Source organism: Oryctolagus cuniculus, chromosome 15 (genome assembly GCF_051225735.1).
Source record: "Oryctolagus cuniculus isolate XC-2025 breed Fujian yellow rabbit chromosome 15, ASM5122573v1, whole genome shotgun sequence".
In the NCBI taxonomy this organism is placed as follows: Eukaryota; Metazoa; Chordata; class Mammalia; order Lagomorpha; family Leporidae; genus Oryctolagus; species Oryctolagus cuniculus.
The window spans coordinates 50,649,418-50,666,419 of NC_142881.1; the positions used below are offsets into that span (position 1 = coordinate 50,649,418).

General features: G+C 46.4%; 1 protein-coding gene and 2 long non-coding RNA genes across 4 annotated transcripts in view; 2 read left to right on the forward strand and 1 right to left on the reverse strand.

Annotated features, from left to right (window-relative positions):
* The window catches only part of LOC149121989 (uncharacterized), a 473,114-nt gene that overhangs the window by 102,681 nt on the left and 353,431 nt on the right, over positions 1-17,002 (forward strand). The gene's annotated exons all lie outside the window — the stretch shown is intronic.
* LOC127484209 (uncharacterized) lies at positions 10,360-15,038 on the reverse strand. The gene is made up of 2 exons (XR_011382391.2): positions 13,285-15,038; positions 10,360-11,925 (listed from the first exon to the last, which is right to left on the reverse strand). It is a non-coding gene; the product is annotated as an uncharacterized LOC127484209 (long non-coding RNA).
* BICC1 (BicC family RNA binding protein 1) overlaps positions 15,191-17,002 on the forward strand; it is a 336,500-nt gene continuing 334,688 nt past the window's right edge. Inside the window, exon 1 of one of the 2 annotated variants that reach the window (XM_051823885.3) lies at positions 15,191-15,754. In XM_051823885.3, coding sequence (XP_051679845.2) covers positions 15,229-15,754 — 526 coding nt within the window. In that variant the 5' untranslated portion in view covers positions 15,191-15,228. The remainder of the gene's footprint in view (positions 15,755-17,002) is intronic. The other variant, XM_070057685.2, reaches the window with a different exon arrangement.

The following is a 17,002-nucleotide window of genomic DNA, read 5'->3' on the forward strand; positions in this document are numbered from 1 at the left end:
AACCCAATAGCCTGCAAGGAAGGGGCAAAGAAGGAAAAGAGGCAGAAGGAGAGCATAAGAGAGAAAGACAGAGAGAGAGAGAGAGAGAGACAGAGCCCAGGAGATGGAGAGGAAGAGAGAGAGCCATGTGTTCAGGAGCAGGTCCTTTTAAAACTTTGCTGGGGCAGAGGGTGGAGTAGGAGCATCGAATCCCATCAGGATGGGGGTGGGAATGACACCGGTGGTTGAGCCTCCAGCAATGGCGGTGGGAGCTAGAGCCTAGGATGGTGTCATATCCTGTCTCAAATCTTCCTACTCTCTACTCCTATCAGGGTATCTAATTATGGCTTATTTGTTGTTTTATAACTTCTAATATTTACATTTCTTTTTGATTGTTTTGAAATTTTTAAAACACAGTTTTTATCTTTTTGGAGGGTATGTCTTTGTCATGTTTTCATTATTTTGGGAGTATATAATATATTAATTGATTTCTTATTCCCTTTTTTTCTCATTATTCAACCTAAATCCATTTCTGTTGCTCATTTTTAAGTAAAACTTGATTTCTTTCTTTTTTTTTTTTTTAAAGACAGAGTTACAGAGAGAGGTAGAGACAGAGAGAGGTCCTCCATCCACTGGTTCACTCCCCAGATGCCTGCAATGGCTGGAGCTACACTGATCCAAAGCCAGGATCCAGGAGCTTCCTCCAGGTCTCCCAATTGGGTGCAGGGGCCCAAGGGCTTGGGCCATCTTCTACTTGTTTCCCTGGCCATAGCAGAGAGCTGGATCAGAAGATGAGCAACCGGGATTAGAACCGGCGCCCATATGGGATGCCGGTGCTTCAGGCCAGGGCGTTAACCTGCTGTGCCACAGTGCCAGCCCCTTGATTTCTTTACTAAAGAGAAAAATACATGCATCTTACTTTTAAGATTTCCCTCCTCTGTTCCCTTCTTCTTTTTGTATCTTTTTTTTTTTATTTATTTATTTGACAGGCAGAGTGGACAGTGAGAGAGAGAGACAGAGAGAAAGGTCTTCCTTTGCCGTTGGTTCACCCTCCAATGGCCGCCGCAGCCGGCGCGCTGCGGCCGGCACACCACGCCGATTCGATGGCAAGAGCCAGGTACTTATCCTGGTCTCCCATGGGGTGCAGGGCCCAAGCACTTGGGCCGTCCTCCACCGCACTCCCTGGCCACAGCAGAGAGCTGGCCTGGAAGAGGGGCAACCGGGACAGAATCCGGCGCCCCGACTGGGACTAGAACCCGGTGTGCCGGCGCTGCAAGGTGGAGGATTAGCCTATTGAGCCGCGGCGCCGGCCTTTCTTTTTGTATCTTGACCTTTCCGTTTCCTTTATTTCTCTTTACTCCTCAATTTGATTCTATATTCAGAAGTCTCAATTTAAAACAGATATTTGGCCTGGAAGGGCACTTTGGCTTTTGAGTTTTGAGAGTTCACTGAGTTGAAATATCAATAATAGTAGGAAGTTATTGCCATCTCGTTACACTCATCTTCACATTGCATCCTCTGGTCTCCTACCGAACCTCAGCTGGTGTTTTTAGATGAGCTTTTTGTGTTCTCCAATTAGTACATGATGGCAGATTTGGTGTCTTCCAATGTTGTCCCCACTAGTCTTTATTCTGGCCTTGTAGAGATACATAGCCATTCTGTTTTGTTTTCTTGTGTATATTGTTGGTGGATTTTCATTTTCTTTTTCAAAAATATTTTCCTTGTATTTGATAAGGAAGGAGAGAGAGAGAGGAGAGAGAGAGAGGGGGAAAAGGAAAAACCCCATAGATAATCAATACAATTATTTTAAAATGTTTTGGGGGTCATTTATTACACAAAAATAGATAACTAAAATACAGTTCATACCAGCAGTGCCTGACCTATTTGTACTGGAAGCCAGGGATCTGATTCGTTACTTTGCTGTGATACTGACTTTGCCTAACCTGTTCTTTTATGAGCTACTATTTCTTCTACCATATTCAAAAAATTGAATTTGAGAGTCTGCTAATTCTTCATTATTTTCTTTTTAAAAGATTTATTTGCTTATTTGAAAGTCAGAGTTACAGAGATGGAGAAGGACAGGGAGAGGGAGAAAGAGGTCTTCCTTCTGCTGGTTCACTCCCCAAATGACTGCAACAGCCAGGGCTGGGCCAGGCTGAAGCCAGGAGCCAGGAGCTTCATCTGGGTCTCCCACGTGGGTGCCAGGGGCCCAAATACTTGGGCCAACTTCCTCTGCTTTCCCCAGGCCATTAGCAGAGAGGTGAATTAGAAGTGGAACAGCCAGGACACGAATGGATGCCCATATGGGATGCTGGCATTCATTGCAGGCAACGGCTTCAGCAGTTACCCCACAATGCTGGCCCCAGGTTCACTAAAATGAAGAGACTTCTCTAAATTTACACACTTAGTAAATGAGTAAGGATTAAACCCCAGGTTTCCTAATGTCCCATTTAGGGCTTCCTGCAGGTACTGATTTGGGATAGTCCACCATGGCCACAGCTCACTAGCACATTCTGGATGGGGCGTGGATTCAGTTTGATTCCCATTCATTTTAGCTATGTAAAACACACAGGGACTCTGAGTGGAACAGCTGACAGATACTGACCAGAATATTTATTCCCTTTGCTCTTAGGCTCACCTCCCTTGAAATTGGGGTCAACAGCCTGTGTTAATTGCGTGACTGTCTGTCTTCCAGTCCCTTAACCACAGCACTGGATCCAACATGGCAACAAAGTTCCATAGTAAGGGCCAGCTCCCCAGGATTTGTCTTGGCTGCTTAGACCGCTTGTTGAGAAGCATTTCCTGAGCTGGAGTGGAAAAGAGCTGTGATCAACTGGTAATGTCAGCCATGACAGGAGGTCGGGGTTGTGGTTGAGGGTGTGCCATGTATTTGCCCACTGGGATTTCTGCAGATTTTTGTCCTGCTCCTTTCTTTGATGATCCACTCTATTTCTGCTATGAGCCATTCTTCCCACACAAGCTGCCCAGGAAGGCTCACTCTCAATGCTCCATTGGCCCTCATTTCTGGACTCCTTTCCTTCTCATTTGATGTGAGATTTAGCACATAAGTGGCATTGCTGGAATTTACCTTGTAACTGAATGTGGTGTTAGAAGCAGAGCCAGTTCTCACATCCTTGTGGGTTGGATGCCTCTATAGCTTTGTAGTCTTTGTTTCTGGCTCAACCTAAAAGTCCCATTGCCAGCAGACTGTCAGTCCATCAGAAAAATAATACAGGAACGTACAATTTTGCATACGTTTGGTCTGTTGTCTTTTTCAAAAGTGTTCCATTTTCCTGAATCCTAGGGGGTCACGAGAATGAATTTACGTGTGCGTGTTAGTTTACTAGTGAAAGGGTGACAAGGTAAAATATTGGTACTGCAGATCAAAAGCACAATCACGTCGTACCCTGAAACCCGGACAGCTGAGGAAGCTGTGAAGCTGAGGACAACTCCAGGGTAGCAGTGTCAACAGTGTGGGGCTGCTGGGTTTTTTGTTCTTTTTCCTTTTGGCAAAGTCCCATGTTAGGCGATGTTACAATTTAAGTTATGAGGACTAGAAAGTGTTCATTCCCTTCTTCTAGTCTCCTACTAACTTCTTACTGGTCTTCTTCCAGATTGATCCGTATTATTCTCTTTCTGTTGGTCCCTGTTTTCTTTATTATTACTTTTTAGCATTGAGGTGTTGGAATCCCCAGTGAAAGATTTTACTTTTTTTTTTTTTTTTTTTTTTTTTTTTGACAGGCAGAGTGGACAGTGAGAGAGAGAGACAGAGAGAAAGGTCTTCCTTTGCCGTTGGTTCACCCTCCAATGGCCGCCGCGGCCGGCGCGCTGCGGCCGGCGCACCGCGCTGATCCGATGGCAGGAGCCAGGAGCCAGGTGCTTTTCCTGGTCTCCCATGTGGGTGCAGGGCCCAAGCACCTGGGCCATCCTCCACTGCACTCCCTGGCCACAGCAGAGGGCTGGCCTGGAAGAGGGGCAACCGGGACAGAATCCGGCGCCCCGACCGGGACTAGAACCCGGTGTGCCGGCGCCGCTAGGCGGAGGATTAGCCCAGTGAGCCACGGCGCCGGCCAAGATTTTACTTCTTTTATCAGATCATTTTAGTTGAAATAATGACAAAAATCTGGGATTTTATCATCTAGATAACCTCTGGCATTGACTTCTAGAAAATACAAAGCCCTTCCTTTTACTGGGAAAGTAGTGAAATCCTGAACATAACTTGATCAGTTGAGACCTGTCTTCATTTGTACTCATATATAAATGTGTGTGTGTGTGAAAGAGAGAGAGAGAGAGAGAGAGAGAGAGAGAGAGAAAGAGAGAGGGAGAGAGAATGTGAGATCAGCTGTTTTATATTCCTCCACCTGATGCTCAGTACTGCCTTATAGTTATCATCAAAAAAAGAAACCTTCCTTAAACATCGAGAGAGAGAGAGAGCAGGAGAGAGAGAGAGAGAGAGCAGGAGAGAGAGAGAGAGAGAGAGAGAGAGAGAGAATGTGAGGTCAGCTGTTTTTATACTGAGCCTTTGGAACTCTGAGATTATGAGAGAGGCTGAGCTACTGGGAATCCTCTCTTTTATCAGAAAAACTCTGCTCTTATTAGTTTTCTGTAGTAAATGCTCTCTGTGTTAGTGTTAATTTAAAAAACAGTTTCTCTTTTTAAAATGTGAAAGCTACTAGAATCCAAGAGCCTTGGATTCCTTCTCCTTCTAAGATTTTCTGTCATCTACACATAATCTGATGGCACAGGCCCTGGCAGACAACTCTATGTTTGAACCCTAACCACTGCCACTGCAGGGCTTCAGGTAAATTTCCCTCTCAAGGGCTTCTGTATTTAGTTTTCTAAAATGGAGTTGATAGTTGCACCAACCTCATAATGTTGCAGTGAGAACCACATGAAATAAATAACAGTGTCTGCTATCATTATCATTCTAATTACACATTTCAATTACACATGTTCATTTTTTAAAAGATTTATTTATTTGAAAGGCAGAGATACACACAGAGAGAGAGAGAGAGAGAGAGAGAGAGAGATGTCTTCTATCCGCTGGTTCACTCCCCAGATGTCTGCAATGGCCGGGAGCTGCACCGATCTGAATCCAGGAGCTAGGAGCTTCCTCCAGGTCTCCCATGTGGGTGCTGGGGCCCAAGGACTTGGGCCATTTTCTGCTGCTTTCCCAGGCCACAGCAGAGAGCTAGCTTGGAAGTGGAGCAGTGGGTCTCGAACTGGCGCCCATATGGAATGCCTGCACTGCAGGTGGTGGCTTTACATGCTACACCACAGCAAAGGCCCCCTCATTTTCTTTTAATTAATTTATTTCAAATAAGCCTTCTTTAGAACATACTCTAAACATTAACCTAGAACATCTCATATTTTGCTGCTCTTTAAACTTGACATTGAAGGGAAAATCTGTGTGATTGACTTAAGAGCAAGTGGATCTCCAAAATATTCTGGCCACATCATGGCTATGTAAGTTTTTTGGTCAAAAAATTCACTTAAGAGCTTAAATGAGGAAAGAAAACATTAAGTGTGGATGACGCTGTGCTGAACATCAGCTTTTTCATTAATTTTTTGCATATATTTGCAACATTTTATTTCTTCTTTGACTTTGGGTCTCAGTTTCTTAAACTGTGAAGTAAAGGGACTGGATAAAATAGTTATACAGAATCGGCATTGATGATTTGAATTTCATTTCATGTAATGTGGAGCTCTAATCAGTTTGTCTCATCTTTCCAGTTCTGTTTCCTCAGCCGTGAATTCAGAAGAGAATGTTCCTTGTATATCAGCTGCCTTCATTTCCAGCATTAGAGCCTTTCTTAGATTTATTTTATTTACTTGAAACTCAGAGTTCCATAGAGAGAGGGACACATGTGCGTGCGCGCACACACACACACACACACAGAGGGAGATAGAGAGAGAGAGAGAAAGAGAGAGAAAAATCCATCTTCCATCCATCCACTGGTTCACTCCCCAAATGGTCATAATGGCCAGGGCGGGGCCTGGATGAAACCAGGGGCCAGGAGCATCTTCCAGGTCTCCCACATGGGTGCAGGGGGCCAGGCACTTTGGCCTCTTCCATTGCTTCCCTAAGATGCATTATCAGGGAGCTGGATGGAAAGTAGAGTAGAGCAGCTGGGATTTGAACCAGTGCCCATATGGGATGTTGGTGCTGAAGATGGCAGCTTACCCTGATATGCCACAACACTAGCAACGAGCATTAGAGTTTTAAGTCTTCTTTTTTTCCTCCTGCTTAACTTAGTTACTCTATAGTTATGTGACCATCCAAGCTATATCATAAATTAATTTCTAAACGTATGCCCCTGTGTTTACAATTACAAGCTTGTTAGTTGAAGCCAGGCAATTGTTGGGTGCTATAGACACAATGGTGAAAAGAGTTCTTTCCTGCCTTCAAGAACTCTGCTGTCAGATGATGATGATGATGATGATGATGACGACGACGACGATGAAGGAAATAACACATGCAAAAACAATTGCTTTAATAGGAATAAACCCAATATTTACTGGAAACAAAAGATGAACAGAATCTAAATCAGTTTGGAGCAGGGTGTTTGTGAAGGCCAAGAGAACAAAATTAGAATATTCCAGGCTGAGGAACATTCTTTGCAAAGAGCTTAAGATGAGACAGCGAGATGATATGGAGAATTACAAATAGTTCAGTATTGTTGGAGTGTGAAATGCAAGAAGAAAATGAGGTGGGATTGCCCAGGGGAGGCTTGCCAAAAGCTTTAAGCCATTTGATGGAATTGAATAATACTCATATCGGGCCATATGTTGAGATTATTCAAACATAATTAAAATGCCAAAGTTTTAAATTAAAACAGAAAAATAGTTTTAATATAGACTTCTGAATCTATTATAAAAATACATAACTTGAGGATCAATATTTTCGTATTCTGCTTTAGGAGAAATTATTTCATGGAAACAGTGCCTAGAGAAAAGTACCCATCCATTTTCATTCCATGACGAGCTTTTCCATTGGGTTACCAGTGATCATGGTTAGTTGTGTGTTTGTAAAGTAGACATAATTCTTACATGTCATTTTCCAAAAATCAGTATTGGTTTTCATATTTTATGGCTTTGAAGATATGATGTGATCTTAGTTATTTAAATTTTTCCCAATGCTTTAAAAATTGATTAATTAATTAATTTGAGAAGTGAAGAGACAGAGAGATAGCTTCTGTCTGTTGCTTCACTCCCCTGATGCCTGTAACAGCCAGGGCTGGGCCAGGCAGAAGCCTAGGGCTGGGAAGTCAATCTAGGTTCTTCCATGCGGGTGGTAGGGATCCAAATACTTGGGCCATTGTGTGCTGCCTCTCAGGGTATGCATTAGGAGGAAGCGGAAATTGGGAGTGGAGCTAGAACTCAAATCCAGGCACTCCAAAATGGGCTGCAGGCATCCCAAGTTGTATCTTAATCACTAAGCCAAATGCCCACCCCTCAAAGATTTTTTTTTCTTTTGAGTGCTCTACTCCATTAAAAAAAAAAAAAAACCCTACATAATTGATTTCTTGGCCTTTGATATGCTCATATACTCCAAGTGTGTTGAAAATTATTATTTTCTGGCTGGCGCCATGGCTCACTAGGCTAATCCTCTGCCTGCGGTGCTGGCACCTCGGGTTCTAGTCCTGGTTGCTCCTCTTCCAGTCCAGCTCTCTGCTGTGGCCCGGGAAGGCAGTGGAGGATGGCCCAAGTGTTTGGGTCCTGTATCCGCATGGGAGACCAGGAGGAAGCACCTGGCTCCTGGCTTTGGATCAGCGCAGCACCGACCGTGGTAGCCATTTAGGGGGTGAGCCAATGGAAGGAAGACCTTTCTCTCTGTCTCTTTCTCACTGTCTAACTCTGACTGTCAAAAAAAAAAAAAAAAGAATTATTATTTTCTTAAAGGAAATGGGAAGACAAAATCAAAGCATATAAGCTTTATTGTATTAAATAAAGTTTATTTTTTGTACTCTTTTATTTTATATTATTTTATTGTATTAAAATAAAGTTTGTGAATTAATTTAATTCTGGTTTGATTTCTGTAGAAACAGTATAGAACTCAGGAGTCATGAATTCAAGATTCTGCTGTTTGTCATTTCAATAACTGTACAATAAGCACATGCTACTTCATTTGTTCTGAAATTAAAGTTGTGCACTGATATGTTTGAAAGAATCAAATCATTCTATAATACACATAAGAAACAGATGTACCATATGTCTAGCCTCCATTTCTCATTTCCTATAATAAGCAACCACTTCCAAAACCTTTAGCTTGATTCTACTCCTTTTTTAAATTAATTAATTAGAGAGGCATAAGGGCACACACACACACACACACACACACACACATATAGCCAGAGTGAACGAGTAGGCTTCCATTCACTGTTTCTCTCACCAGACCCCTGCAACAGCTAATCCAAGGCCAGGAACTGAGAATTCAATACAGGAATCCTATGTGGGTGGCAGGCGGCCAAGGGCTTGAGCCATCACCCTTGCCTCACAGCATCTGCCTAAGTAGGAAGCTAGAGTTAAGATTGGGAGCTGGGACTCAATCCCCATCTCTAACTTGGGATGTAGGAATCCCAATCATCAGACTAAATGCTTGACGCAACCTGATTCTATTTCTATATCTCTAAATCATATGCTTATATTGCTACTTCTTGATTTTTAAAAATTATAGATTATCTATTTATGTTTCCTTAGAGCATTTGAGGTTTCATTTTTCATCATTGTTTTCCCCCAAAGTCTCTGCTACATGCATGCATATTCCCGGTCCCTGAAATCTCTACTCAGTTTATAACTTAGGTTACATCTTTATCCATGGTTTACTTTATGTAGCTATATAAATGCTAGTTATGGCTCAGCTATGTTGCATACTCTATTACTTTGACTTTTCTGCATAATATTTTATGATAGAGTTAACACTTGTCTTTGTCTTTGGTGCCAATTTTCAATGAACCAATCACTGATCCCAAAGTCTTCACCAACTGTCTCGATCTCCTCTGAATATGTTCATTTCTTCACTAATTCTATTTGTTCAGTCCAGAAGAAACTTACACCCTTAGAGTTCTGACCCTGGGAGTTTCTTCTTTTATCTTCACCCTGAGGAAAGCCTTTGCCTCAACTGCGAGTTAGAGCTCTTGCTTTGCATATTCTATGTTTTCTCTTCATGTTGACTTAATCTCATTTTGGTGGTACACAATCTTCAGTAGCTACCTTAGGGTGTAAGGAAAATGAATTTCTTTGCGGTATCTCACACCTGAGAATGAGTTTTAGCTTCATGCTTGGTTGATAGTTTTGCTGGGTGTAATTGTCTACATTGGCAATTATTTTTATCAGGCATCATTCATTTGCCTTCTGGCTTCTGGTGCTGCATCCACTTGATGGAAGTCCTATGTTTTCCTTATGCCTGTGCTCACAGATCTCAGCTGTATTGGGGAAAGTTATAGGACACATGGGTCATCCCATTATAAATGTATGGTTGTTAACACCAGCTGGACTCTCAACAGGGCCAATTCATCCTTTTACTGATACAAAAGTCTATTTTTAAACTTCTCACAAAACATAACAAAACTTCTCTACTCCACTCAAGCCTCTGTGAGTTTGCCTTCCTTCACAGTCTAAGCAGAAAACCTTGAATTTCACTTTTTTGGGAAAAAAAGGCATCAGATGGGAATTCTCTTCTGTTCTAGAAATGAAACCAAATTAGCCCACGTTTGTACCCATCTTATTCACCTTCTAATGAACTGTTTTCCTTTCCTTGTGTCTTGGGATCTAGTCTGTTCATTCTCTCAAAGCCATTTAACATTGTTCCAATTTCTGTCAACTGGATCTTTTTTTTTAAAGGATTTATTTATTTTATTTGAAAGGCAGAGTTACAGAGAGGCAGAGGCGGAGAGAGAGCGAAAGGTCTTCCATCCACTCGTTCACTCCCCAAATGGCTGCAACAGCTGGTGCTGGGCCAATCTGATCTGAAGCCAGGAGCCAGGAGCTTCTTCCTGGTTTACCATGCAGGTGCAGGGCCCCAAGGACTTCTGTCATTTTCTACTGCTTTCCCAGGCCATAGCAGAGAGCTGGATCAGAAGTGGAGCAGCCGCGACTTGAACCGGTGCCCATATGGGATGCTGGCACTGCAGGCAGCGGCTTTACCCACTATGCCACAGTGCTGGCCCCACTTTGAAAATACTATAACAGAACTTGTGCGAAGCATGATAAATACTGGCATGGGAAAAACGTACAAATATTGCAGGTATATTCCCACTCCTATTTTATCTGAATCACATCTAAAATTAACAAAAGAAGAAAACAAAAATATGGAAATGGCAAAAGACAACTATCACCGGAGTAGACTACAAGAAGTAAAGACACTTGACAAAACAACTATTTTATTTCATTAAATATTTATTTATTTAATTATTTGAAAGGCAGAGTTACAGAGAGACAGGGGAAGAGAGAGGGAGAGAGAGAGAAAGGTCTTCCATCCACTGGTTCACTCCCCAAATGGCTGCAACAGCTGGAGCTGCACCATTCTGAAGCCAGGAGCCAGGAGCTTCTTCTGGGTCTCCCATGTGGGTGCAGGGGCCTAAGGACTTGGGTCATCTTCTACTGCTTTCCCAGGCCACAGCGGGGAGCTGGATTGGAAGTGGAGCAGCTGGGACCTGAATTGGCACCCATGTGGGATGCCGGCAGTGTAAGCAGCAGTTTTACAAGCTATGCCACAATGCCAGTCCCTCAACTGGATCTTTTCTGCTCATTTTAATTTTAATGTTTATTTACTGATTTGAATTTTATTTGAAAGAGAGGGAGAGAAAGAGAGGGTAAGAGAGAGCAAGAGTGAGAGAGAGAAAGACAGAGATCTTCCATCTCTTAGTTCATTCCCCAAACGCCTACAGCAGCCAGAGCCGGGTCAGACTGAAGCTAGGTGGCCAGAACTCACTCTGGGTCACTGATGTGGGTGACAGGGACCCAAGAGCTTGAACCATCATCTGTTGCCTTTCAGGGCTTTTATTAGCGGAAAGCTGGATTGGAAGCAGAGGAGCCGGGACTCAAACCAGACACTCTGAAATGGGATATGGGTGCCCCAAGAAGCATCTCTCTCTCTCTCTCTCTCTCTCTCTCTCTCTCTCTCTCTCTTTTAACAGGCAGAGTGGACAGTGAGAGAGAGAGAGAGAAAGGTCTTCCTTTTTGCTGTTGGTTCATCCTCCAATGGCCGCTGCGGCTGGTGTGCTGCAGCCAGCACACTGAGCTGATCAGAAGGCAGGAGCCAGGTGCTTCTCCTGGCCTCTCACGTGGGTGCAGGGCCCAAGCACTTGGGCCATCCTCCACTGCCCTTCCAGGCCATAGCAGAGAGCTGGACAGGAAGAGGGGCAATCGGGACAGAATCCGGCACCCTGACTGGGACTAGAACCCGGTGTGCCGGTGCCTCTAGGCGGAGGATTAGCCTATTGAGCTATGGTGCCGGCCCCAAGAAGCATCTTAACCACTGCACCCCTCCAGTCATTTAAAAATATTCTCAAACCTTGAAAACAATGAAATCCATCATATAACACAGCAGTGAACCAACCAACCAGTGAACGACAGCCAGCTCCCCACTCCTGCCTTTATCCTTCAGCTATTGCTCTCTCTTCCTTTCCTCATCAGCCAAATTCCTTTCGAAGAGTTATCTTTGCACATTTTATTAGCTATAGTCACTCCTCAATCACTCAATTCTGGCATTCTTGCTAAAGTCTTAGTGACTTCCTTATTCTATACAGATGATCATAGATTTCTTTTTGAAAGGGTCTTTTTTCTAGGCTTGCGTGAAAAATCCTTACTTGTTTTGTTTTGACAGTCCTCTTTTACTGCTGCTTCTATCTTGTTTCATATTACACTGTCCTCTTCTCAACCACTAAATGTTGGGATTTTTGAAAGGCCTTCTTTTGCTTCTCTTTTCTTCTTTCTTCTCTTTTCCTAGAAAAAGAGATTCATGCATATGGCTAGAGTTATCAGCTATAAGCAAATAAATAACACATTTTTATCTTCAGCTAAGATCTCTTTACTGAACCCCAGACCCACATATCCAATTGCATACTTAACAAAGGCGATGAATACTCAACATGGCCAGTTGGACTTCATGATCTCTCCTGCAATGGTCCCTTATTTCAGTTAAGGGCACCTCTCTTCTCAATTGTGCTTACCAGAACCCTAGAGAAAATCTCAACATTCTCTTTTCTATCTCCCCATATTCAATCCACTACCAATCCAGTTGTTGCTACTCACCATTGAAATATTTCTGAAATCCTTTCACCTCCCTCCATCTTCAGTAAATAGGTAAGTTTCCAACATTTCCTACCTAAATTTCCTCTGTAGTCTCTTCATTCATCTGACTACTATTCTTGTCCCTCAATCTAATCTCTACACTACATCTACAGTCATTTTTTTAAAAAAATGCAAATCTATGTCCATCATCTTTTACTTAAAACCTCTCTGTGGCTTCTTTTAGGTCTAAGAATGGAGACTAAATCTCCTTAATTTGTGCTTACATAGTCTACCTCTTACATCTCCTGTTTTGGTTAATGTCGTCTGATTTCTTGTGTTCTTGTAACAGCAACGCTGGCCTTCTTTCAGGTTCTTCAGTGGGGGGATGTGTGCTGCCTCCTGCTGTCGTAGGTCTTTGCTTGTACTAACGCCAAAGCAGCTTATTGGCTAAGCGCAAAATACCTGAAGTCTAATTTTCAAGGGAGATTTGCTTGGTTTCAAATTCTGATTCTACAAGTTGTTGGACAATATTTGTTTTCCCTTTTCCAACTATAGAATGAAGAAGGCTGCACGTTTGGTGCAGCAGTTTAGACATGGCTTGTGATGCCTGCTTTGAGTCCTGGTTCCTCTGCTTCTGATCTAACTTCCTGCTAATGCGCATCCTGGGAGGAGCAGATGATGAGTCAAATAGTTGGGTCCCTGCCACCCACATGGGAGCACGGTTCCTGACTTTGGCCTACCTTAGCCCTGGCTCCTACAGGCATATGGAGAGAGATCCAGTGGATGGAAGTGCTTATCCTCCCTGCCTTTCAAATAAAATAAAAATAAATAAAATAAATAAATGGATAATTGTAGTATCTATCTTCAGAGATGTTATTGTGATCAATGATCATTTTCAGGAACGACTCTTCTTTCCCTTTCTTGCCTCATTTCTTCTCAAACTTGTGTTATGCGTTCCAGAGTCACTTTTTTTTTTAAAAAAATTATTTATTTATTTATTTGAGAGGTAGAGTTATAGACAGTGAGAGGGAGAGACAGAGAGAAAGGTCTTCTGTCTGTTGGTTCACTTACCAGATGGCTGCAATGGCTGGAGCTGCGCTGATCCAAAGCCAAGAGCCAGGAGCTTCTTCCAGGTCTCCCACGTGGGTGCAGGGGCCTAAGGACTTGGGCCATCTTCTACTGCTTTCCCAGGCCATAGCAGAGAGCTGGATTGGAAGAGGAGCAGTTGGGACTAGAACCGGTGCCCATATGGGATGCCAGCACTGCAGGCAGAGGATTAACCCACTGCGCCACAGCCCCTAGAGTCACTTTTTAAAAGAAAGACACCTACACTGATTTCCCCTAGAGAACCCAGTGACTACATTGTATGTTTGCTTGTCTCTTAACTAATACCTATTTATAAGGCTTACTAAGGCACAATTGTATATTTGTGTAATGTATTTATTTTTGGTCAGTTTCCTGTCTTTCTCACTAGATAGTTGGCTCCAGGAGCACAGGCATCGTGTCCATCTTTGCTCACTGTTCTTTGGGCCTAACAAGGTCCTGATACATAATAGGGTCCACGAAATACTTGGTTATAGAGAAAGAGGATGAGCAGCCCTGATGCAAGTCAGTGGGGGATGTTCCTAGAATAAGTCCTCTTGGGGAACATGGGGCCCTGCTCACTAATTCTAACCATCATAGTAACAGTTCCCAAGTTCAGAGGAAGAACCTTGGTGATGAATCAGAGCAGCGAAATTGCGCCTCTACCCTCAGTGCTCCAGGACGCCGCGATAAGCAGGAGGGCTCTCTACCAACAGATCAGGGCTTTGTAGAAATCCAGTATCAGACGCGCTGACTTAGGTTCGATTCCCGGTTCCATCTGCTGCTGCTGTGGGATCCCAGTCAAGTCACTTAATTTCCCACCGCCTCAGTTTCTTCCTCTGTTGTGAAGAACCCACAGTACTAAGCACAGAATCAGTTCTTGTCAACGAGGCAGCGGAACCTGTGAACATGTCGAATTGCTTCCAGCATGTTGCATGATTACCCACTGGCCGCGCAACCGATATGGCTTGCACTGCACGAAGGCCAGTGGAACAGTGACAAACTGCGGGCCCCATTCCCCTTCCCACAGAGAGCAAAAAAACACCTTGTCCTTTTGTCCATTCAACAAAAGAGGGTATGAATCCAGGAACTGCGAAAGTAGAGGTCCAATGTGTCTCCTCTTTCTCAGGGCTCCACGTCCAGGGTTGAGAGAGGCAGAGGGTGAGCTGGCCCAGCAGCGAGGGGCAGGGGTCCCTGACACCACCTATTCTGGGCAGAGCAGAGCCCTCAGAGCCTGACCAGCCTGAGTCCTGCTCAGACGCCAGCTGCACCCAGCTGATCACCACGGCAGCCCCTGAGCCTTTGCTCTCGTCTTTCTCCCCCCCCCCCCTCGCTTTTTAAATCTGCGAGGTTCATTCTTTGAGAATCACAGAGAGAATGACTCTTTTCGAGCACCATTCAAGGAAAAAAAATCCCCTTCCCTTAGAATTAAAGAATAGGACTCTTGTCCCTCCAGCGTGCGCAGCGGGCCACTTGGCCCAGGGAGGAGGCCTCCGGGTCGGGACACCGGCGCAGGAGAGGACAGCGGGAGCCATGTGCGTGGTGCTGTCTGTCCACCGTGGAGTTGCTTTCTTCTGCAAGCCCCTTTTCTCCCTCCCCCTGTTCGCGCTCGTGGGACCAGCGGGGTCTGTGAGTCTTAGGGGGAGTGTGTGTGAGCTCATGGAAGAGGGGTTGTGTGAGCATCTCCGGAGCCCGCTGTACTTGAACTTGGCCGGTGTCTGCATTTGGAGGCCCGCAAAGGTGCGGGGGCCACCGGGTGTCCGCGTAGGGGCCGAGGGGGCCGTGTGTACGTGGTGTGTGCGCGCGAGTGTGTGAGCGCCAGGGGCCGCCCGCCCGCGCGTCCGCCCGCCGCGGCTCCCCGTGGGCCGCCCCGGCCAATGAGCGCGCGGCTGCAGGGGTGGCGGGCGGGGAGGGGGCGCCGGAGCCCTGCGGATGGAGGCCGGGGCGGCGCGGCGCGCTCACTGCGCGCGGGCGTTGCTGGCGGGGGGCGGTGCAGCCACTGGCCCAGGACCCGGGCCGCGACCCGGGGCGGCGGGCGGCGTGGGCGGCGCCCGTGGCTGGGATGCGCCGGGGCCTCCGTGGCGGCGGCGGTCGCGGCGGCTGCGGGAGGACGAGGTAGCGCCGCGGCGCGCGGAGCCAGTCGAGCCCGGCGGGCCAGCGGAGGCGGCGGCGAAAGCAGCTCGTCGTCGTCGTCGGCGGCGGCGGGAGCAGCGGCGGCAGCAGCAGCGGCAGCAGCAGCAGCCGGAGTCCGAGCGCCGCGCGCCCACCATGGCCGCCCAGGGCGAGCCCGGCTACCTGGCGGCGCAGTCGGACCCGGGCTCCAACAGTGAGCGCAGCACCGATTCGCCCATGCCCGGCTCCGAGGACGACCTGGTCGCCGGCGCGCCCCTGCACAGCCCCGAGTGGAGCGAGGAGCGCTTCCGCGTGGACAGGAAGAAACTTGAGGCCATGTTACAAGGTAGGCATCCCCCGCACCCTCGGGCTCCGGCTCCTTCCCGGACCTCCCCGCACGCAGGAACGGAGACCTCGCGGGGCTCCCCACCCTTCCACGCCGCTCGGGTCTCCAGGGGCCGGAGGCTCCTGTGCTGACTTGGCCGGCTTCAGAAAAGCCGCAGGCCGAGTTGGTACCGGTGCGCCCAAGTTGCCTTGTACTCTGGAGATGCCCGCTTGGTCGGGACACCCGGGCAGTGCCTTCCGCACACCCCGGACCGCCCGGAGTCCGCGAGCCTCTCCCCGCTCCCTGGCAGCCCGGGATCCTCGCCTGTGCGTGCCTGTCTGCTTCGCTCTCTCCCTTGTCAGTCCCCGCTTCCTCCAGCTGAGGGGCCTTGTCTCGCCAGTGGGAAACGCTCTGCAGATGTCAAGGCTGCAGACGCGAGCTCCCGCCCCCACCCCCGCCGGAGCCGAAGGGGCGGCAGGGGAGCGCCGGCAGAGTCGGGGCAGTGCGTGTTCCTCCTCCGACAGGCTTATAAAACACGGCTGGAGTTCCATTCAGTTCTGAAAAATCTGCCTGTGCTCTGGGTGTCTGAGTCTGTCTTTCACAATTTGGGATTTCCCCCTCCTTAACTCTTTAGTTTCTCTGGGACTTTCCCAGGCAGGAAAACTTGAACCGTACTGGACACACAGTCTCATTTGTAATGCGAGGATTGGAGCGAACACCGACGCGTCCAAGGTCGTTTTGACCTTCCTTAAAAATCTTAATTAGTAGTAAGCGAGGCTACCAGGGTGGCTCATGTCCCACGTCCAAGGGCGGGAGAAGAGGTAGTATGCGTGGGTGTCATTCTTGAGATGGGTGTAGAGGACCCCGCGAGAGTGTTACTAGGGCCGGCGCTGCCGATTCATTCAGTAGTTTAGGGCCCTTTTATCTCGGCAGGATTGGAACATCCCCAACTTTCTTTTGTGGCTTCCTGCGTAACATAACGTTGACTTTATCAGTCAATGTATCGCAGTATGGGGGCGATTTAGACCTCAGTGGAAATGCAGTGGCTTTTTAGAACTATTAAGCGGGTTATTTTAAGAGAGAACAACATGTTTTCCAAAACAATAACTTGGTGGAAACAACTAGCAAGAGTGTTTGGCAGGCGTTTTTGGATGTGTTACAGTGTTGTCTCTCCCTTGTTGCTTGTTTTTATTGATCAGCATGCCTGATACTTGTCCTTCCTCTGCCCCCCCACCCCAAATTATTTAACTTGTTAGGACAGCAACTTCT